The sequence below is a fragment of the Trichechus manatus genome, unplaced genomic scaffold (genome assembly GCF_000243295.1).
Source record: "Trichechus manatus latirostris isolate Lorelei unplaced genomic scaffold, TriManLat1.0 scaffold00021, whole genome shotgun sequence".
NCBI classification, from domain to species: Eukaryota; Metazoa; Chordata; class Mammalia; order Sirenia; family Trichechidae; genus Trichechus; species Trichechus manatus.
In genome coordinates, this window is record NW_004443957.1 from 18,618,638 (window position 1) to 18,640,790 (window position 22,153).

The window sequence follows — 22,153 nt, forward strand, 5'->3', positions numbered from 1 at the left end:
CTAGTGTTAATTTCTACCTTGATGGCATTGTGGTCAGAGAAGATACTGTGAATTATCTCAGTGTTTTGGATCTTGTTGAGGATTGCTCTGTGGTCTAAGATGTGGTCTATTCTTCTCTTTTAGCTTTGGATGGTGGAGTTAAAAGCAGTGTCAGAAACCCTGCTCCACTAAGTCCTTCCTGTTTACATGAGGGTATGGAAGTTTAGGTTGGGCAAAATGGAGAAGATTTGTAAAGTTTGCCTAGCTACTGTAATTCTTTATGTTGGTAGGCTTTCTTTCTGGTTCTTATTTTGAGGTAGTATTAACGTAGAATTTCAGCACCCATCTATCAGTTTGTTGTACTGTGGTGGCTTGTGTGTTGCTGTGATGCTAGGAGCTATACCACCAGTATTTCAAACACCAGTAGGGTCACCCATGATCGACAGGTTTCAGTGGAGCTTCCAGATTAAGACAGACTAGGAAGAATAGACTGGTCATCAACTTCTGAAAATTAGCCAGTGAAAACCCTATGGATTGTAACAGAATATTGTCTGATATAGTGCTGGAAGATGAGCCCCCTAGGTTAGAAGGCACTCAAAATACACAGTGGCCACGACAATGGACTTGAGCATAGCAACGATTGTGAAGATGGTACAGGACTGGGCAGCATTTCTTTTTGTTGTACATGGGGTTGCCGTGAGTCAGAGCCAACTCAATAGCAATTAACAACAATACCAAAGTTGAAGAAATCTTTACTGGTCATCTGAATTAACCTTCAACCCAATGTGGGAACCCTCTTTACTTCCAAGTAGATAGTTCTACCATCTGTGCTTGAATATGTTTAATGTTGAGGAGTGTACCACCACACAGTGCAGTCCACTTTATTGTTGGCCAGCAATACTTGTTTCAGAGTTTCTGCTGATGATTGTATTTTTCTTGAACTGTTTTATTTATACCTATTGACTCTAAATCTGCTTTTGAGAGCCACACAGCATAAACCTTCCCTACAATTTTCTTTCAAATATTGAAAGCATGTCAACTATTGAAGGGACTTCAGGTGTCTTCTTTAACACTTATTTCAAGCCCTTAAGAGGTTTCCACTAAAAATAATTAAACAAAAATCTTTTTTGCCACCCTTTGACTATATAGAAATTCAGCTTTCTGAATGACTCATTCCTCAATGGTTCCAGATAGCCAAGATTGTCCTGTAGAGATTATGAGAGAGAAAAAGAAAAGTGCTACCCTACAGAAAGAATAAAATTAGCCATTGTTGCAAAACCAATGTTATTAATATTTGTGTTAGACAAAATATCTATTTTACACATTATAGTTTACAGAACTATAACTCTTAATTTTCAACACCATGTAATTTTATTTTTATCATTAGTCCACGGTACTCCTCTGTTTTGTAGATGAGGAAAATGAGGCTCATAGAGATTCAGTAACTTCCCTCAAGTCACCCAGTTCTAAAGTGAATGATTTAAGACTTAAACCCAGTTCTTCTGACTCTTAGCCTTCCACTGTGTCTTTCATAAATACCTAAATGTCTTTGTCTCTCTAAAGTACCTGCAATCTTATGGGATTATATGAAATAAATTGTCTTCTCAAGACAAGGTACTTAGTGTACATAAGCTGATAGGAATTTATGGATTTTCATTTGTGTATGTGTGTTTGTTTCTGAATATGGCTGTGAAAGGTGAAATAATGAAAGCAAAGACACTCATTCCAAGTCACACAGTGGCTTTGGACAGTTACAGCAATACTGTATTGGGACCAGTGAAGTTATTCCGTAATTATAAGATTGATGTGTTGGTAAAAATTCTAAGTGTCAAGGTGAAGAAAAGTGAGTTACTCCTTTACTGAAATTAATCCAGAGAAACTTCCTGAAGGAGATAGGAGACAAAGAAATCTAAGAAAATTTTGAAATAAAAAAAAAGTGAGGACCTTGGTAGGTTGGAAAGGGAAAAAGGAAGTTGGCAAGAGTCAAAGGAGAATAGGTAACAAGGTTTGGGGTCAGGGATGGAACCAGATGCTGGGGACCTGGTATTTGCTCAGAATTTGGAATTATGATTCCAGTATGATGACTGGTTTTCTTTCCTTGCCAAGTGAAACCGAAGGGTAAATTTAATTCTACCTAGGACCACTGGTGATTCACCCAGGTTCAGGTGCACCCACGTGCAGGTGGTATCAGCTCTGTGTGCTTTCCAGACGGTTCCTGCTTCAACCCAGCTTCCCCATATATAGATGAAAGGGGAAGCCAGACTGTGATAACCTTGACCGTTCTGTTTCTCCATTGCAGCATCCTGGCCACTGCGGGAACCCACTTCAACACACATGTGGACCTGAGGACCCTGAGGGCTGTCCGTGTCCTGAGGCCCCTGAAGCTTGTGTCAGGGATCCCTAGTGAGCATCTGCCTTTCTTCTTTCTGCTCTGCTAATAGCTTCACTGATGTGTCCTCAACTGGATCTGGGGTCTAAGAGAATTTTGGATAAACAAGAATGAATTTCTACTGGGAGGGAGCCCAGTTGTAATAAATAGTGGGGATGCAGCTGTCTGATATAACATTTTATATTTATCTAATAGCTTTTTTTCGGATTTAAAAGATAATGGAAAATCTTTGTAGAAAATTTGGAAAGAGAACTATAAAAAGAAAAATTGAAAGCATTTATTATGCTGTTACTCAGAAATAACTTTTATAAACATTTTAATATATTCTTTTCATTCATATTTTTCCCTGGACATTTTATTATAACTGGGATCATACTGAATATATAGTTTTGGATCCTGTCATAAGCATTTTATTTTCCTGACATCAAAAGTACTTTAAAAATATGATTTAAAAAATGTCTGTTGTCATCTGTCTTTTATGCATCGTGATTTATTTAGCAATTTCTCTGTTACTGGATATTTAGGTTACTTCAAGTTATTTTGCATCTGTAAGAATTGCTGCAAAAAACATCTTTTACTTAAACATTTATTCAAATCTCTGATTATTTGTTTAGGCTAGATTCTAGAAGTACAATTTTTGGGTCAATGGATATGGCATTTAATTAGTCATGGTTGTACCAATTGCCCTTTCCCTGACAGTGTGCAATACAATGCAGATGAAACAAACGAGGGAAGGGTGAAAGACATGTAAATGATCAGGGAATGGTGAGAAAGAAGGGATTGATCCCTGGCGGAAGGGGAGATGGCAGTCTCTGGCTCAGTTTGTCCTGGTTATCCCTTTGGGAATTGTCTTATCATCTCAGGACCAATGGTTCTCTTTCCTCAAAGACTTGCTCTTCTCCTGCTACCAAAAAAACAAAAAAAAAAACAATCCCGTTGCCGTCAAGTCAATTCCAACTCATAGCTACCCTACCGGGGTTGCTATGAGCCTCTCGCGTCTCCTGCTAGGACAGGATAAATGGAGCCTGGCCTATCAGATGGTGGTAAGCGAAGACTACGTTTGTCATTCTCTTTACTTCTTTCTAGGCCTGCAGATTGTGTTGAAGTCCATCATGAAGGCCATGGTGCCTCTTTTGCAGATTGGCCTTCTGCTCTTCTTTGCCATCCTGATGTTTGCTATCATTGGCTTGGAGTTCTACAGTGGCAAGTTACACCGAGCGTGCTTCATGAACAATTCAGGTACAGTCACTATTTCTGGTCTTCTGCTTCCTCCTTTCCTTTCCCCTTTGGTCATTGGGGTGGCTCAGGGACATTCTGAGGCTGGTTGGAGAAGTACATTCTATCCTAATCCTGGATTTAGAATCAGAAGTTTTAGGAAACTAGGGTCAATAGCCTTTTGAGGCACAACCAGTTTAGAAAGATCCACCATTTGTCCCTGATATTGCAAATCAAATAACCCCTTAAGTTTGCTGTTGGAGGATTTCAAACAGGAGTTCTCAACTCCCCCATCACATGGTAGAGATCTATCAGAATGCACTAAAATGCCATCTCCCTGAAGAAATATTCTTTGTACAATGGCTTCTTTTGTCCACAGGCCAGTGAGACACGGGAATTTAGAGGTCTAGGGAGAAATCAGACTTGAGTCCCTCCAGAAATGTGAAACATCTCTCTCCACCATGCTCCATCTCATGATGTTCCATGTGTGTGTGGAAGAACGAGGGAGCTCTGGGTTCAACTTGATTGATGGGATACACAAGCCCCAAATTCTCATCTCTTTTTATCTTATTTGTTCTTTTTGAGTTGAGTAGAGTATCTGAGGAGGAAAGAGGATGGGAGAGAGGTTGAAGAATCCCAAATAGGCACCATGTTTTCTTTTTGAAAAGAATCCTCAAAGGACACCTCCCACTTTGCATTTTTATTTTTTTATTTTTGCCTTTTATGCAAGACCAGAAATCCAGGTCAGAAGAACAAAGAGTTAAAACTCACTGAAGGGACTCTAGTTTATAACTGGCTCTCAGATACCCAGGAAGAGCTCAGGGCTCTTTCTGGAGTCTGAAGTTAGAAAATCAGTAAGATTCGACCTCCACGTCAAACTCTTCAGTGTGATCCGGTAATGTAAATTGCTGTGGAATTGCAGGTGAAGGCAGAGGGTATGACCTGCAGAAAGTAAGAGGCCATGTAGAAGAGAGGCTTCATTTTTAGAAGAGATTTGGAAACCTTGGGCTGAACACATGGTATGTAGGCTGTGAGGAACAGAGAGACCAGAGAGGAGAGAGAGCCTGAGATAAAGATGGGCAAACCTCTTTCTATGGGAAATACAACTGCTTGCTTATGGCATCCTGGGGTCTTTTCTAGCTCATCCTGAACACCATGTGGTTTATTCCCCACCCTCCAAATGTGCCTGCAGGTATTCTAGAAGGATTTGACCCCCCTCACCCATGTGGTGTGCAGGGCTGCCCAGCTGGTTATGAATGCAGGGACTGGATCGGCCCCAACGATGGGATCACCCAGTTTGATAACATCCTTTTTGCTGTGCTGACTGTATTCCAGTGCATCACCATGGAAGGGTGGACCACCGTGCTGTACAATGTGAGTGGACCTGTTGTGGGGGAGGCTTCTGGGGTCGTTTGGGCTTGGTTAGTCTGGGGAGAGGAAGACAGTGTGCAGGGGTAATATTAAAAGTATTTAATAATTTGTTGGGCATGGACACACTCAGGAATGGATGCTGGCTGTAAACAATGGTTCAGTTGTTCTGTACATACTGGCTGAACGTCAGCATTGGCTCTGAGTGTGTGGGAGTATAGACTCAACCCTGCGAAGTCTTAGCAGTTCCTATCCCTCCATTGCCTAGCCTCTTGCTAAGTGGAAGTACACAGCTTAATACAATTAGGAAATTGCATCCTATATCAGATGGGTGAACATGCTAGTTAAATGAAATCAATTAAGCAGTTACATAGTGTTTTCTGCTGCATGTTCGACATGGTGATGAGGTGCAGAGAGGGTTACCAAGAGATAACAGATTTCTTGGTCCGTGTCCTCGAAGTGCTTACCGTTGTACTGGGAAGCTGTTACAGAAGTTCTCTACCCTGGCTGTACATTGGAATCAGCCGGGAGCTTTAAAAAAAAAAAAAAAAATCACATTGCCTAGGCCCCACTCCTGACCAATTAAATAGGACTGTGTAGGAGTGAAGGAGCCCTGGTGGCAGAGTGGTTAAAACAATTGACTTTGCTAACCGAAAGGTCGGTGGTTCGAAATCATTGGTGGCTCCATGGGAGAAAGATGTGGCAGTCTACTTCCATAGAGATTTACTACCTTGGAAACCCTATGGGGTCCCTATGAGTCGGAATCGACTCCACGACAGTGGGTGGTGGTGGTGATGTAGGTGTGAGGGCCTGCCACTGATAATTTTTAAAGCTTCCTAGCTGAGTCTAAACATGCAGCCACTGTCACAAACTCTGGCACTGCATGCACAAAAAAACATGCTTAATTGTAAGACTTATCAGGTCCCTTCTCTGGAGATTCTGATTCTGTATAGTTTTGCGTAGTTGGTGAGCTGTACTTTTTTACAAGTGCCCATGGCGATTCACATGATCAGGCGTGTGTGGAAATTTCTGAGCTGATGCACAAAGCAAGGCTGTCTAATTGCCTGTTGGGGATGTTAGGGGATTCCTGCATGGGGACAGATGTTAGGGTGACCGCTGAAGTCTCTTCCACCTCCCAGAGTCTAAAATTAATACATCATCAAAGGCATGGTTCAGAGCCTGAGCTCTAAACTGAGATGGGGAAGTGTGTGGGCTGATGCACATGGAGCTGAGGGTGAGCATGTAATTTGGACGGGTGGGCTTTGTAAACAGGTGCTTACGAAGAACTCGTGTGCATTCAGCCAGCCCTCCCCAAGGCAGATACCTTTGAAATGATTGTCCGTGCTGATGCACACACTCCCACAGCCTGCCTTTACCCTAGTGTGCCCTGTTTCCTTCAGTACTCCTCTTAATGATTTCTGAAACCTGATTCCACCTGTATAGAACTTTTTGGATGGGACACCAGGTGGCTTACACAAAACACCTTTTAGAAGGAGCTCCGGATATAATCTACACTTGAGGGAAAGAACATGGTAGGTCTCAAGAGAAACTCAACCATATTGTAATACCTGAAGAGCAGGGACTGTGCAAGGCTGGTACAGGGAACTGCTTAGGAAATGTCTGTGACTGACGTGAATCCATTCCCATACAGGATGAGCAAGGCAGAATTGAGAAGCTCTGCAGAAAAGAGCCACAGGCTATTGTGCTAAAGCCCTAAAGGGCATGAAGAAGTCCCAAGGACCAGCTTATACCCAGCAAGCCCAGGGGTTAAGAGTGACCCAGAAACACCTTGAGGACACTCTGGGATTCTCAACAGTTGGGAGGAGGGTAGATAATAAGAAGGAAGCAAGGGAAGTAAGATTGATGAGTACAGTCACTCCTCGTTTGAGATGTGAAGGATGTCTTGAGGCCATGTGGCTCAGGTTAGCCAGGTGCTTCTGGAAATTACAGCACTAGCCCCTCAGTGGCTGGTGTCACTTGTGGAGCTTTGGGAGTGGTGTACTTCAATTATATGTGTAGACTCACCTAAGTGATGTGATAAATGCATTGAGAGCCTGAAAGGAGAAGTATTGCATTTGAGGATGCAGGCGTGATCTGCTGGTCCTCTTTAGCCAAGGCTCGGGTGGTACTGTGGGTGGTGCTGAGACAAGCAGGAACACAACCAAGGAATCACTCCTTGGTTCTTGTGTTAGTTCATTCTTTCCTTCTGTCAGCGTATATTGAGCATCTACTTTCTGCCAGCACTGTGATAGGCACTAGAATACAGAGGGAGAAAGAAAATGCCACAGTTCCCTGCTCTCATGGTGTTTTCTTCAGATTCCCATCCCTCTCCAGTTATCTATCTCCACAGTCCATGGCAGTATGGAGGTCACATGTAGAGACAGTGATCTTGTTCCCCCTCCCCTCCTAGTTTTGTTCCATCAAAGAAGCAGGAAGGAGAAGAGATCAAGCTGCAGATCCTCTGAAACCTTGCCCTGGCAGCGGCTCCTGTGGCCACAGATTCACACTCCCTCTGACTCCCAGCCTGTCAGTCATTGAACATTAACTGAAGACCTCCTGCTGTCCCTATGGTTGGAGCCAGGGCCACAGGAAATGATTGAGTTTAGGGCTGGTTGCCAAGAAGTGGCTGGTTAATCATGAGGCGGGATGAACTCATGTCCACCTTGAAATGACATCATTTTCCCAAGGGCTGGATCTGGGGCCTGGGGTATGGAGCCAGGCATCCCCAGGCAGAGGTGATAGTAATAGTCAGGAGGATAACTATACCTTGATTCAGGAGAAGTTGGATGAAGAAGGCATCTAGTTTTGAGCCAGTGGAAGAAGGACAACATCTGGCTCCCTAGGAAGAGAAAGGGAGCAAAGCTGGGCTTCAACTGAGCAGGCAGCTGATGTGCAAAGCATTACCTAGGCAGAGCTTGGTTACATGAGCTGGACACATACCCTGGAGTTAGGGTTGTTTGCCACTTGAGGAGGCAGGTTCAGGGTAGTAGATTCTATATACTGTTGTACATGGGGCTTGCAATAAATGATGAGGTCACAGCATACAAGCTTTTAATTTATTCCAGTTCATCCATTCATCTTGGGAAGGAAAAGAGGATGAAAGGGAGGCAGGGAAGAAAATAAAGTTTAAATAGCACAGGCTAATTCACCTGCCATCCTAAGAATGTGCTTATGTCCACTGAATCTATGAGATGAAAGTTGTCTAAGATGTTGGCTGAAATATTGCAGTTTCTGGTAGCCCATGCCAACAATATCTGAATTTCTTTGTTATTTAATTGTGAACTTTGTAATAACAGAATTGTATGTATCTATACGTATATATACAGAGCCCTGGTGGTACAGTGGTTAAGAGTTATGACTGCTAGCCAAAAGGTCGGCAGTTCGAATCCATCAGCCGTTCCTTGGAAACCCTGTGGGGCAGTTCTACTCTGTCCTATAGGGTCGCTATGATTCAGAATCAACTTGACAGGAACGGGTATGGTATACCTATATATGGAGCCCTGGTAGTGTAGTGGTTAAGCACTTGGCTGCTAACTGAAAGGTCAGTAGTTGGAACCCACCAGCTGCTCTGCAGGAGAAAGTTGTGGCAGTCTGCTTCCATAAAGATTGCAGCCTTGGAAACCCTCTGGGGAAGTTCTGCTCTATCCTGTAGGGTCGCTATGAGTTGGAATTGACTTGATGGCAACAGGTTTGGTATAGATTTATACCTATGTATAAATATGTACACACACACATACTTTATTTATTTGTATTAGAACTGGTTGCACACCGGAATTAACTATTAACAACTAAATAGTCAACTTAATAAATATATGTATGCACATACCTGAATGTTTATATGTATTGAACAGTCACTCACTGTGCTATTAACCACCACCACTACATCACTGCCACCACCAATAAGATGCAAATGTAACTGTCTTTTCTCCACTCTGCTACCACTTCTCATTCAAAAAAATAAATAAACCCATTGCCTTTGAGTTGATTCCAACTCATAGTGACCCTATAGGACAGAGTAGAAGTGCTCCATAGAATTTACAGGGAGTGCCTGGTGGATTTAATCTTCTGACCTTTAGGTTAGCAGCCATAGCACTTAACCACTACACCACCAGGGTTTCCACTCAGGGAAGGCCCAATCCTCCTGCCTGCTGTATTGCCTCACACAGGCCACAAAGAGAAGGGGAGCTCTGTTTCCCTGTCCAAGGCCCCTTCTATTCGTTGGTGACAACAAATGCATAAGGTGTATTGGCACCCAAACCAGTAGGAGAACCTTCAGGTTTGCACACCGCGCAGAAGCTCTCGCAAGCGTGTGGGCTCCGTTTAACCTTTTTATACACAATTTAAATGCTTCTCTCATTGTTTGCATCTCTTTTCTGCTGCACAGACTCTTCCTAAATGTCTCCCGCTGACCTTGTGTTGCTCCGCCACTAATATCTATGAACTTCATTTGTATGTGGCTTTTCTCATTATAATGTCATTTTTGGAAGGGGAAGAGTGTTCCCATTATCAGGACAACCTGGAGTCATGCACACTCAATTTAGTCTCTACCAAAACTTCAGCTCCACTTGGTCAAACTCCAACTGTATTCTTGGCTTCCCTCCCTCCTGTGGTGGAAGGAACGCAAAGCAGTCTACAGTGCTTCTGGCTGCTGCTTCCTGTTTTGACTGTCTCTCCAAAGGTCGCCTCAACTTGCAAACTCTCCCCTACACTTACTCATTTAACTCATTCTAGTTCTTCTAACTATGAAAGGAGCCCTGGTGGCACAATGGTTAAACATTTGACTGCTAGCTTAAAGTGGCTCCATGGGAGAAAGACCTGGTGATCTGCTCTAGTAAAGATTACAGCCAAGAAAACTCTATGGGGCAGTTCTACTCTGTCACATGGGGTCACTATGAGTTGGAATTGACTCCACAGCACCTAACAACACCAACAGTTCTCCTAACCATGGTAGATGTTCCTTCTCCAGTACAATCCTTCTCCCTCTGATCTAGACATTCCAATCAGCAGATGTTAACTGTGACTCTGGGATTAACTTCTAGCCCTCTTCACTTGGGCTAGAGGTGGCTAAGGGAACTGACTTTCTCTTGATTCTCATCTGAGTCTTATTTCTCTTTTCTCACTCTGGTTTTATGTTATCTGCTGATTCAATTAGCTGTTGTTTTATATACAGATTATAGAGGTTCCCAATCTACAATTATTCAAGTATCTTAAAGTCCAGTATTTTTCTGTAGCTCGAGCTATTTCTCTTCTCACTTGCTGTTGATAAACTGATGCTGATGCAGAGATTTCTTGGAGCTGTGCTATTTCTCCAGCCTTGCAGGTACGCCTGCTCTCTCTGTTGTGACTGCTAGGATGCTCTGTGTTGCTGTGGTAGGAGGGTTGTTTTTATAGACTCTACTGGCTTTTGGGAACCCTGGTGGCATAGTGGTTAAGTGCTATGGCTGCTAACCAAAAGGTCAGCAGTTTGAATCCACCAGGTGCTCCTTGGAAACTCTTTGGGGCAGTTCTACTCTGTCCTGTAAGGTTGCTATAAGTTGGAATCCACTCGATGGCAATAGGTTTTTTTTGGGGTTTTACTGGCTTTTGGCAAAAAGAGACGGTTGTAGTCTGGATGGTTTCTGAGTCTTCCTCACTTCTCAGAAGTCTATTGGTTTATCATTAATGCTTATGGCTTTTTTCTTTTCTTCTTTTTTTAATGTGTTAGGAAAAAAAACAAAACAAAAACAAAACCCATCATCATCGAGTCAGTTCCGACTCATAGCGACCCTGTAGGACAGAGTAGAACTGCCTCACAGGGTTTCCAAGGAGCAGCTGGTGGATTCAAACTGCCGACCTTTTGGTTAGCAGCCAAGTTCTTAACCACTGTTAGATTGCCCAGTTTATTTACTTAATTGTGGCAAAAACATATATAACACAAAATTTGCCAATTCAACAAGTTTTACATGTACAATTCAGTGATATTGATTACATTAATCATGTGCAACCATTACCATACTTGTTGCCAAATTTTCCATCACCATTAACAGATACTCAGTGCTTCCTAAACAATGTTCTTTTTAAAAAGTTGCCTTCTCCCAGCCTACACATAGTCAGTATTTGTTAAATGGTTAATAGCTGTTCGTTCTTTGCCTTGCTGAGTATCATGGTTTGAATTATGTCCCCCCAAAAATGTGTGTATCAATTTGGCTGGGCCATGATTCTCAGAATTGTGTGGCTGGCCTCCATTTTGTGATTGTAATTTTATGTTAAAGAGGGTTAGGGTGGGATCGTAACACCACCTTTACCCAGGTCACATCCCTGATCAATGTAAAGGGAGTTTCCCTGGGGTGTGGCCTGCACCACCTTTTATCTCTCAAGAGATGAAAGGCAAAGAAAGCAAGCAGAGAGTTGGGGACCTCATACCATCCAGAAAGCAGTGCCAGGAGCAGAGTGCGTCCTTTGGACAGGGGTCCCTGCGCCGAGAAGCTCCTAGCCCGGGGGAACACTGATGAAAAGGCCGAGAGAGAAAGCCTTCCCCTGGAGCTGACACCCTGAATTTGGACTTTTAGCTACTTTACTGTAAGGAAATAAACTTCTCTTCGTTAAAACCATCCACTTGTGGTATTTCTGTTATAGCAGCACTAGATGACTCAGACACTGAGATTTTTGTTTATATATGTTATACGTAAGCACCTTGAAAGAATAACACCATATCCCAGGGTTGTTGAAAAACTTCCATTCTCTAGCTTCTTGAAGTTTCTCTGATTTTGTGGTATTGACAGAGGACACTTTTGGTTCTGGGGTCCTTGGGATTGGGGAATTAGTCTGCTCTTCTTTGTATCAATCTCCCTTCACCACCACCCCTCTCCCCATGCCCTGGGAGTAGTTGAACATGCTCAAAACTCATTTAACAAGTAGGGGCAGGAGCCTATGATTGTCCTTTGGTGGTAGAGAGAGAAGGTGTGCCAGCTGACCTAGGATCAGTTGATAATATTTGTGGAACCTGGACTCAGATCAGTCATGCTCTAGAATAGGCTGATTCCCACCCCCCATCCTGCCGCAGGCACCATCCTTATCAGACTGGTGTTGTCTAGACTGTCTCGTTTTCTGAATCCTTGCAGAAGTCCAGGATCCTGTGATACAGGTGGCACTTGGAATCTGATACCAGCGTCTGTGCACCTGGTATTTGTCTTATCCACAGAGGGATTGATAAGGGGATTCTAGGGGTTAGCCTGTCCCCTTTCCCATGCAGGTTGGGAGGTGAGGGGTTGTGCTAAATAAGGGAGATATGTTGTTAACATCGTCCTAATTCCTCCTGAGTGGTTGTCAGGACAACTTACTTGCCAGTACCATTCAGGACAGGACAGAGTAGAGGGAGAAGGAAACTACTTCCTGAGTTCACAGTAAAAGCTTCTTAACCTCAGCTCTCTTCTCTTCTTTGTTTACGTTCATAGGCAATTACAGATTCGCTCGTTAACTCATGATCCATTCAGCAAATATTTATTAGATGTCTTTGATGTGCCAGGCACTATACTGGTTGCTGGGGATACCGCAGACAATAAAACAGACAAAAAGTCCTGCCCTATGGAGCAGACTTTCTAGTAGGGAAAGACATACAAAATAAGTAACTAAAACATATGGTATATCAGATAGTGATAGGTGTCATGAGAAAAAAATTAAGCAGGGGAGGGGGTTACAGAGTGCCATAGTGGGTGGAGGTTGCAAGTTTAAATGGGAAGATCAGGGAAGACTACATTGAGAAGATGGAATTTGAACAAAGACATGAAGAAGGTGAGGGAGTAAGACGTTTGATTATCTGGGGAAAGAGTGGCCCAGGTAGATGGGATCAAAGATGCTGAGATGAGTATGTGCCAGGTGTATTTGAAGAACAGCCATGAGGCCAGTAGGTTGGAGTGCAGTGAGTGAGGGGTAAAGTGGGAGGTGATTCTTTCTGGAGGAGAGAGAACAGCCAGCCAGATCCTGTGGAGCTTTGTGGACCACTGTAAAGACTCCAGTTTTTACTCTGAGAGACAGAAAGTGCTTGAGGGGTTTTGAGGAGAGGAGGGACATGATGTGAGTGCTTGAAAAGGACTATAAAGGAGCAAGGCTAGAAGTGGGCTATTGCAATGACCTAAGACAGAAATGATGGCGACTTGGACCAGGGAGATAGCGGTGGAGGAGGTGAAAAGGGATTGGATTCTGGATATAATGTTAAGGTTGAGCCATGGGATTCTCTGGTAGATTGGCTGTGAGTGTGAGAGAAAGCAACTGGAAGGACAGAGTTGCTGTTAACTAAATTGGAGAAGATTGTGGGTGGAGTAGATTGGGAGGAAGATTAAGAACTCAGTTTGGACGGTTAAATTTGCAATGGTTATTTGACATGGAGATGTAACATTTAAGGAGGGTGTTGGATAATTGACCTTGGAGGTCAGGGTAGAAGCCTACACCAGAGATAGTAATTTGGGAGGTTTCAATGTATAGGCGGCATTTAAAGTCATGAGACTAGATGAGACTACCAAGGAAATGACAATAGACAGAGAAGGCAAGAGGTTCCAGGGCTGAGTTTCAATGTTAAGACATTAGGTTGATGAGGAATCAGCAAAGAAGACTGAGAGGGAGCAGCGAGGGAGGGAAGATGAAAATCAGAGAAGGTGGTGTCCTGGAGACCAACTAAAGGGAGTGCTTCAGGGAGGACTAAGTTGAGGGGTGATTAGTTGTGTCAAATGCTGCTGATGGGTCAGGTAAGATGAGGCCCAAGAATGAACCATTAGATGCCAGGAGCAGTTTGAGTTGAATTGTAGGGGCGAAAGCTTTGATTGGAGCAGGTTTAAGAGAGGATTGGAAACAGTGAGCACAGACTATTGTTTTGAGTTTTGTTTTAAAGGGAAGCAGAAAATGGGCATATGGAAGAAATAACATAATTATTTGCTGATAGGAATGATCCATTAGAGATAAGAAACACTGACGACAAAGGAGAGGGAGGAAAATTGCTGGAGTAGGTCTCTGAGTAGGTGAGAGAGGATGAGATTTAGTGCACAGGTGGAGGGCTTGGCTTAGATCAGAGCTTGGATCGTTCATCCATAGTACTAGGAGAACAAATGGCTGCAGAGGCTGGTATGTGGGTAGATGTGGTGGAGGAAGCTTATGGAAATTCTCTTCCTATTGCTTCTATTTTCTCAATGAAATGAGAAGTAAGGTCATCAGCTGAGGGTGGGAGGAGAAGAATGTTGAAGTTTGAGAAGGTGTAAAATAGTTTTCTAGGAGTGAGGGAGTAAATAAACTAGGGAAATATATCTGATTGCTGGGCAGCATTAAGGACCCACTTTGGTTTAGTGGTGATGAAGTTAATGTGAGACCAGTCAACATGGTGTGTTTTCCTCTGGACACAGTCACTCAGATCTGGGTGGGAAGTAGGTGGAGAGTTGGCTTTTATCAGAATGTAGCGGAGCATGGCTGCTAACAGAAAGGTTGGTGGTTCAAATTTACCCAGTGACTCTGCAGGAGGAAGACCTTGTGATCTGCTCCTGTAAGGATTGTTGTTGTTGTTGTGTGCTGTCTAGTTGGTTCCAACTCATAGTGACCCTATATGACAGAGTAGAACTGCCCCATGGGGTTTTCTAGGCTGCAATCTTTATGAGAGCAGATAAAAATGTAAAGATTACAGCCTAGAAAACCCTATAGGGCAGTTCTACTCTGTCGCATGCGGTCGCTATGAGTTGAAATTGACCCGATGGCACCCAACAACAACAGTTTTGCCAGGTGAGTGTAATAAAACGAGAGAAGGTCGAGAATGACTATAGCATAGCAATGGAATTTAAGCTAAGTGAGTCGGAATTGACTCGATGGCAACGAGTTTGGTTTTTTTGGTTTTAAGGAGGAGAGGTGGGGGAGAGACTGGGAAAGTAGTAGAATAAGTGGCTTATAGGCCCTTTTTGAAATGTTAGTCTTGAATCTGCTGGACAGATTCAGCCTGTGGAACAGGCTGAGAAACCTGTCTCATTGCACACAGTAAGTAAGAAGTGGGCTTTGAAACCAAATGTTCTGATTTTTTGATGCTCTGACGGCCCCCAGTAGAGAGAGCACGTGTGAGTGAAGGAATGAGGTGCACGTGTGCATGTGATGTGTGTACATTCATGCAGTAAACTGTGATCACAAGGCACTTATACTCCTCCTGGGCCCCCCATGACTTCACTCCCAGGGCACCTGGCCCTGCTTCAGCTGGCCCATGCTTAGTTCAGAATGTTGACTTGGGAACATTTTGGGATCAAAACTCACCAGCCCGCCCACCTACCTCACCAGCATTGTACCCTGTAATCTTGTGTTCCTCCTCAGAGTGTCTAACTCTTTTTTTAAACACGTTTATGTTTGCAGCTTCTGCTGCTGCCTTTGGCAGCCTGTTCTCCATGCTCATTACTTGTCCTCTGTCTAAACACTGCAGAGCCTTCCCCCTGCTCCCTGCCCGCTAGGCCAGGAGCCTTGGTCTTTGGCCCTCCACTCCACGGTTCCCGCTGTGGGAAGAAAGCTGCTTTCCCTCCTCACTCGCACTCATGTATTCCCATCTACAACTGCCACCACCCCTGGACTTATTCCTCCTCTTGGCATATCCATCTTGGTTTCTTAATAATTTGTCAGACCGGCGGTGCCATCATGTTTGGGGTTTGTTCCAAATATGCTAAGTTTGCCTCCTGACCTGGTACCTGCATTTCATACCATGCACCAGGCCCGTCTCCAGGTCTTTTGTCTGTGCAGAGCCGTTAGGCTGGCTCAGGGTTCCTTTCCTTTCTTTCAGCCCACTCTAATACGCAGTTTAATTCCTAATCCATGGCCAGAGGCCTCGCATGCCCAGTGTGTCTCTGTTCTGAGGCAACACCAGGCCTTGGGATGAAGGGACAGAAATTAAGTGGAGGTGGTGCACTGGTGACTCAGTGACTGTTTCAGGGGCTTCCCTCTGAATCACCCTGGAGCCCAAATCCTTACGGAACACTAGCCAGGCAAGGGTGGTACAGTGCCAGTCTCTGGCATGCTGTGCAAACCACGAGGCCGCTATTCATTTACCCTTCAGTTTATCATTCACGGGAAAAGTATTTATGAAGCAATTTATTTCAGTGCCACTCGGAGTGTGGCCCACCTTAGAATCACCTGGGGAGCAATTAGTGTAAATGCAGATTCATGGGCTCCATCCCAGATCCAATGAACAAACGTCCCCAGAGGTAAGACAAAGGGATCTGTATTCTTAACAAGCTTCCTGGTGATTCTGATGCTGCACTGAAGTTTGAGAACCACTGACTGCTTCACATGACTGCAGTTGTTAGACCTGGGGAGGATGAGGTGGAGTGCCTTCAGCCTGTCCCTGCCACTTGATAGGTTTCCATGAGGTTATGCTTTGTTTATATTTGTCTAATGATAAAGTGATTGGCACACAGTAGGCCCTCAGGAAATACTATACTGACTTGGGTCTAGTAGGGGCAATAAACCACATACAGGGATACTGCATATTCTTGTAACACCAAGGTGCACTAAAGATAGTGAGTGGCTGGGAGAGAGATGCACAGAGCTCTCTGGGAGGACTGGTTAATTTAAAGAGAGCTTCTGGAGAGCCTCAAGGAATCCTAAGGCCAGTTGCGTTGTGTAGACTGTGGACCCTGTTTTAACGGAGGCACAGTGAGCTCAACAGGAGCAGTAATGCTGAATCGCCGCCTCTTTCTGCTGTTGGACGAAAAACTCAGCTAATGACAGTGGATCAGGGGTATTGTTTGCCCAGTGGGTTCTTGAATGCTATTTTATATGTTTACCTTTTTCCAGGGACATAGCTCAGAAACTGACTTTGAAAAGCAAAGGGGGAGGTCTGGGAGTACTAACTTTCTCTCATCTCCCCTTTTCTTTATTTTTCCTCCTTTCATGTCTGTTAAAAACAATTTGCATAGATTTACATTTCTTTGCCTTCCTCAAGTCTTATATAGTTAGGTCTCAACTTTTTCTCAGTGGTGAAGTTCTAGCTGATACTTTTCCTACTGACCTATACTCATCTCCCCAGTTATGCCTCAGTTACCTCCCAAAGGAGTACCTGGATGGCACAGATTGTTAATGTGTTTCTCTGCTAACTGAAAGATTGGAGGTTCGAGTCCACCTGGAGGTGCCTTGGAAGAAAACCAAAAACCAAACCCATTGCCGTTGATTCAATTCTGACTTATAGTGACCCTATCGGACAGAGTAGAAGTGTCCCATAGGGTTTCTAAGGGGTGGCTGGTAGATTCGAACTGCCGACCTTTTGGTTAGCAGCCGTAGCTCTTAACCACTGCATCACAGTGGTCCTTGGAAAAAAGACTTGATGATTTACTTCTGAGAGATCACCTGCTGAAAACCCTATGGAGCACACTTCTCTCTGACACACATGGGGTTGCCATGAGTCAGAATTGACTTGATGGCAACTTTTTTTTTTTAATGCCCCAAAGGAAAGGGAGGATTGAACAAGAAAGAGCCTCTTTCCTCCAAGGTAGCAGGTACTGTGGGGCCCCACTTCACACTTCTGAAGAGCTCTTTTTTGAAGGGACTCTTAAGAGCTCCACTCTTCAGAGCCTTCCTCCCCATGGGTTCCTGTTGTCTGTCCACAAGAAGAAACAAAGGAATCTCTGCACTCATGGAAAGGCGTAGTGCATTTAATCAGGAGAAAAATATTTTATATTTGACTTGTGAGTCAAGTTTTGGTTTATCATCTGCATATGAATGTGCCTAATGCTTTGAGAAATCACAATACTTCAAGTAAAATAAGGCACAGTGATGAGACCAGCCCCAAAGGGCCTGGGATGCCCCTTTCCAATTGTTATCCTCTTGGCTTCTCCTTGTCTCCCTCTTCTTGAGAAGCAGCAGCCTCACGTGCGGACCTGTCTTCCAGTGTGCAGTCTCCTCACCCCTGGGAGCAGGCAGGTCATAGCACCCTCTGATGGTTGGAGCAGACCACTTACATTTCCACCTTATAGGTGCTTGTTGTTTTTGTCATGTATTGTCGAATCGGTTCCAACTCATAGCGACCCTATAGGACAGAGTAGAACTACCCCATAGGGTTTCCAAGGAGCGGCTGGTGGATTTGAACTGCAGACGTTTTGGTTAGCAGCTGAGTTCTTAACCACTGTAGTTGCTTAGGTCCCTGGATTGTGCTCAAAAACTAACCTGCCCAGTGGCACTACAGAAGAAAGCCCTGGTGATCTGCTTCTGTAAAGATTACAGCCAAGAAAACCCTATGGAACAATTCCACTCTGTAACAGATGGGGTCGCCATAAGTCAGAATCAACTCAATGGCAAAGAGTCTGGGGTGTTTTTTTTTTGGTAGGCACTGTGCTGAGCCCCTCTGCTCCCCTTCCCTCTTACTCTCACCCTTACTACCTACCATTCCTAGGCTGCTGGCCCTTGGTCTCTTGACCAGGGATTAGTCAGCCGAGTTCTGTGGATGGTCTTTGGCGACTTCCACAAAATTTGTGTCAAATTGTATCGTTTTTAAAAAAATTTTTTTTAATTAAAAAAATTTTGTTGTGGTAAAATATATATAACATAAAATTTGACATTTTAAACATTTTTAAGTGTTGTCATGGATTAAACAGTATCCCCCCCCAAAATATGTGTCAACTTGGCTAGGCTGTAATTCCCAGTGTTGTGTGGTTGTCCTCCATTTTGTGATTTGATGTAATTATCCTATGTGTTGTAAATCCTAGTCTCTGCCTGTGGTTAATCAGGCAAGATTAGGTTATGTTAAAGAGGATTAGGGTGGGATGCAACACCTTTACTCAGGTCACAGGCCGGATCTGATGTAAAGGGAGTTTATCTGGGGTGTGGCCTGCATCACCTTTTATCTTATAAGAGATAAAAGGAGAGAGAAGCAAACAGAGGGGAGGAATCGCATATCACTAAGAAAGAAAAGCCAGGAGGGAGTACTTCCTTTGGATCCATAGTCCCTGTGCTGAGAAACTCCTAGACCCAGGGGAAAATTGATAATAAGGACCTCCCCCAGAGCTGACATAGAGAGAGAGCCTTCCCCTATAGGTGGTGCCCTAAATTCGGACTTCTAACCTCCTAAACTGTGAGAGAATACATGTCTGTTTGTTAAAGCCGTCCACTTGTGGTATTTTTTTACAGCAGATAACTACGACAAGTGTACAATTCAGTGTCACTAATTATATTCACAATGTCTCGTGCTCTTCACCATAATCCATTTTTCCAAAACTTTTCATCACCCCAAACAGAAACTTTGTGCCCATTAAGCAATAACTCTCATCAAATTTTGTTTTTAAAAAATTTTTTTTGACTGTCCTGCTTCCTGGAATCCAAGTGATGATGTGGTCTATCAGAAATTTAATAACAGCATTTCATGTGGGGGGGGGGTAAGAGGGAAAATCCACTACATTCTCTCTCTTTTCACATATTCTGAGTTCTAAAACCTTCACATGTGAAGAAAGGCATATCTTAGAATTAAGAAAATAGAAAATTAAGAGGGAAAAACACCTAATTAAAGAAGCCACATATAATCAGTGCATTACAGACCAAATGTCCACACTTGGAGTCTGCCCATGGTGACACTGGCTTAATTCCTGTTGTGTAGACCTTGGAGTACTGCTCCCTGTGCCATCTCTGCATTCATTTGAACTTGGTGTAAATGTGCTACTGATTGGAAAGCTTGTAGTTCTGTGTTAGTCTTTTAAAAGTTCAGGCCTGAGCTTGTTTGCTCACGTAAAGTGGTATCAGTGAGCACACTATGACTTTTCTGTACGATTCAGGATTTTCTCAATACTGTGGAACTAAAACAAAATGCAGAAATAAACTGGATGCCAAAGGCTGATTCAAGACTGCTACAGTCATCTCTGACCTTGACTTCGGAGTTTTATCTTCCTAAAAGCATCCTCATTCTTTGGAGCGATTGATTCTATATTAAATAAATGTTCTGTATCTAAATTCGTAATGAAATAAACATATTGAAATATAATAAAAATAAGCACATTAAATATATAAAATAAATCTATACCAAAAGATATCCCTTTGAGTAAATTTTAAGTATTGGGGTTCTGATGAAGATTGTGTTAGAAAAAAATGATTTCTGAGACTAAAGGTTAGGAATGCTGGCCCCACCTTTACTACCTGTGGGACTTAGACAACTTATTTAATCTCTGTGCCTTGGTTTCCTCATCCGTAAAGTGAGGATAATCATGAATATTAAGTGAGGTAACATGGATAAAGCCTTTGGTGCGTGCTTTGCATCTAGTAAGCACTATGGTGTTAGCTATTATTATTAAAAAGATTTTGTGAAAACCTCTTATTCAGAGTAGACAAGCACGGCATCTCTTCCACTGTACAAATCGTCTGCCCCTCTCAGACTGGTCGTGTTGTGTCTCTCAGTCTAGCCACTTTGCACCTTCTGTTTGCATCATGGGCCCCTGGGTAGTGCAAATGGTTAAGCAGCTTGACTGCTAACTGAAAGTTTGCACATTCAGGTCCACCCAGAGGTGCCTCAGAAGAAAGGCCTGGCAATCTACTTCTGAAAAAATCAGCCATCGAAAACGCTGTGGAGCACAATTCTACTCTGACACACATGGGGTCACTTTGAGTCAGCATTGACTTGACAGCAACTGGCTTGGTTTTTGGTTTATTTTCATCTTTGCTCCAAACATTGCCGATCTTGACTCCATGTTCTTTGAATTACCTGAGTTCGATTCTCCCTGATCAACTACCGCCTCCTCACAGAGCCTTCTCTGACTATCTCTGATGAATTCAAAGGAGAAGAGACCTTTCCTCCATGGAGCTCTCTCCCCAGATCTCAACGTCAGTAGCATTCATTTGGCACTTTTCCCAGAGTCCCCTGTATTAATGGTTGTCTTCTAGGTGCCTGTGTTGCTTTTCCCTATCTAAATGTCATTCTGTCTTCCGGCATCAACCGCAGTAACCTAGACAGGGTAAGTGTCCGGTAAATATCCATTGATTGATTGATTCACGGATTGGTTCAATGGACACACGAAAGATAGCGTGGCTTCCACACTGCCCAGGCTATCAGGATACGGCAGCACATGCTCTGTTTTCAGAGGAGTGGGCTGCTGTCAGGAGGGACACTGCTAATGCTTGACAATGGGCTGTCACTGCCGCTACTGCAGGCTCCACTTTCCCTGCCCTACTCCTGCTCAGCTCCCTGCTCCTGTGACAGGTAGAGAGAGAGAAGAAAATAACAACAACTAGTAAAAAATAGAGAAGCAGGAATTTATTTCAGTGTTTACAGAAGGGTTTATGTGTAATTAGTGGTTTATTTCTGTGACACAGTTGGCCTTCCTGGCTTGGAACCCGGCTCTGAAATGCACTTAAAGAGCAGTCAGAGAGGTGATTAGCTATTGGGAAAGAATGAAGAAAAAGCATGCCCTCTCTTCTGTGATGAAATATGACCAACAACGGCCCCCAAATTGAACATTGCCTTATCCTCCCTTTCCCCCTCTCTGATACACACACACACACACACACACACACACACACACACACACACACACACACACACACACACAGTTTCTTGGCTCACTTTCTGTTGCTGAATCAACCATTGGGTTAGATGTCTTACAAACTCCTATTTTGTATCTTTGTTAACATTGGTTTGGGATTTGATTCTTATACTGAGGATTGGGAAATGACTGCTGCTTTTTGAATGAGCCCTGGACCGTCCCTGCCATGAGCCCTGTGATTGCAGGCAAAACACTTAACCTCTTCTTTGAAGGATTGACTACGTAAATAAAGAACTGTACATCAGTCTTCTCATCAGTAATATGGGAGTAATACTGCTGGCTGCATCTGCTTCCAAAGAGTCTTACAGAAATTACATGAAATAAAGTATATGAAAGTGCTTTGAAAATACATTCATCCTCAACTGTATGAGTGCTCTTTTCATGGGTTTTTGCTTATATAAGCTGTGTATTTATTTATAAATTCAATTTTTCTAATTGAGCAAAAAAGTTTTTTTTTTTTTGCCTATTCAGGGCGGGTACCTGGCTGCCCTCTCCGGAGGGGCATGGAAGGCCCGTTCTCCCATGCTGTTTTCTGTCTTAGCATCTGTTTGCTGTACTTCTCTTTTCAGTGTACTGGGTGCTCTCACGCCCATGTTCTTGCTTAGAAATACAGTGTTGTTTATATTATGTACATATATTGAAATCCATGCAAAAACAGCTTCTGAATGCATTTATGTGTTAATACCAGTTCTTGCTAACT

The 22,153-nt window shown here is 43.4% G+C and overlaps 1 protein-coding gene across 3 annotated transcripts in view; it reads left to right on the forward strand.

Moving 5' to 3' along the window:
* CACNA1E (calcium voltage-gated channel subunit alpha1 E) overlaps window positions 1-22,153 on the forward strand; it is a 366,059-nt gene that overhangs the window by 111,282 nt on the left and 232,624 nt on the right. For all 3 annotated transcript variants that reach the window (XM_004372885.1, XM_004372886.1, XM_004372884.1), the window contains exons 4-6: window positions 2,279-2,382; window positions 3,455-3,607; window positions 4,776-4,957. In XM_004372885.1, coding sequence (XP_004372942.1) covers window positions 2,279-2,382; window positions 3,455-3,607; window positions 4,776-4,957 — 439 coding nt within the window. The remainder of the gene's footprint in view (window positions 1-2,278; window positions 2,383-3,454; window positions 3,608-4,775; window positions 4,958-22,153) is intronic.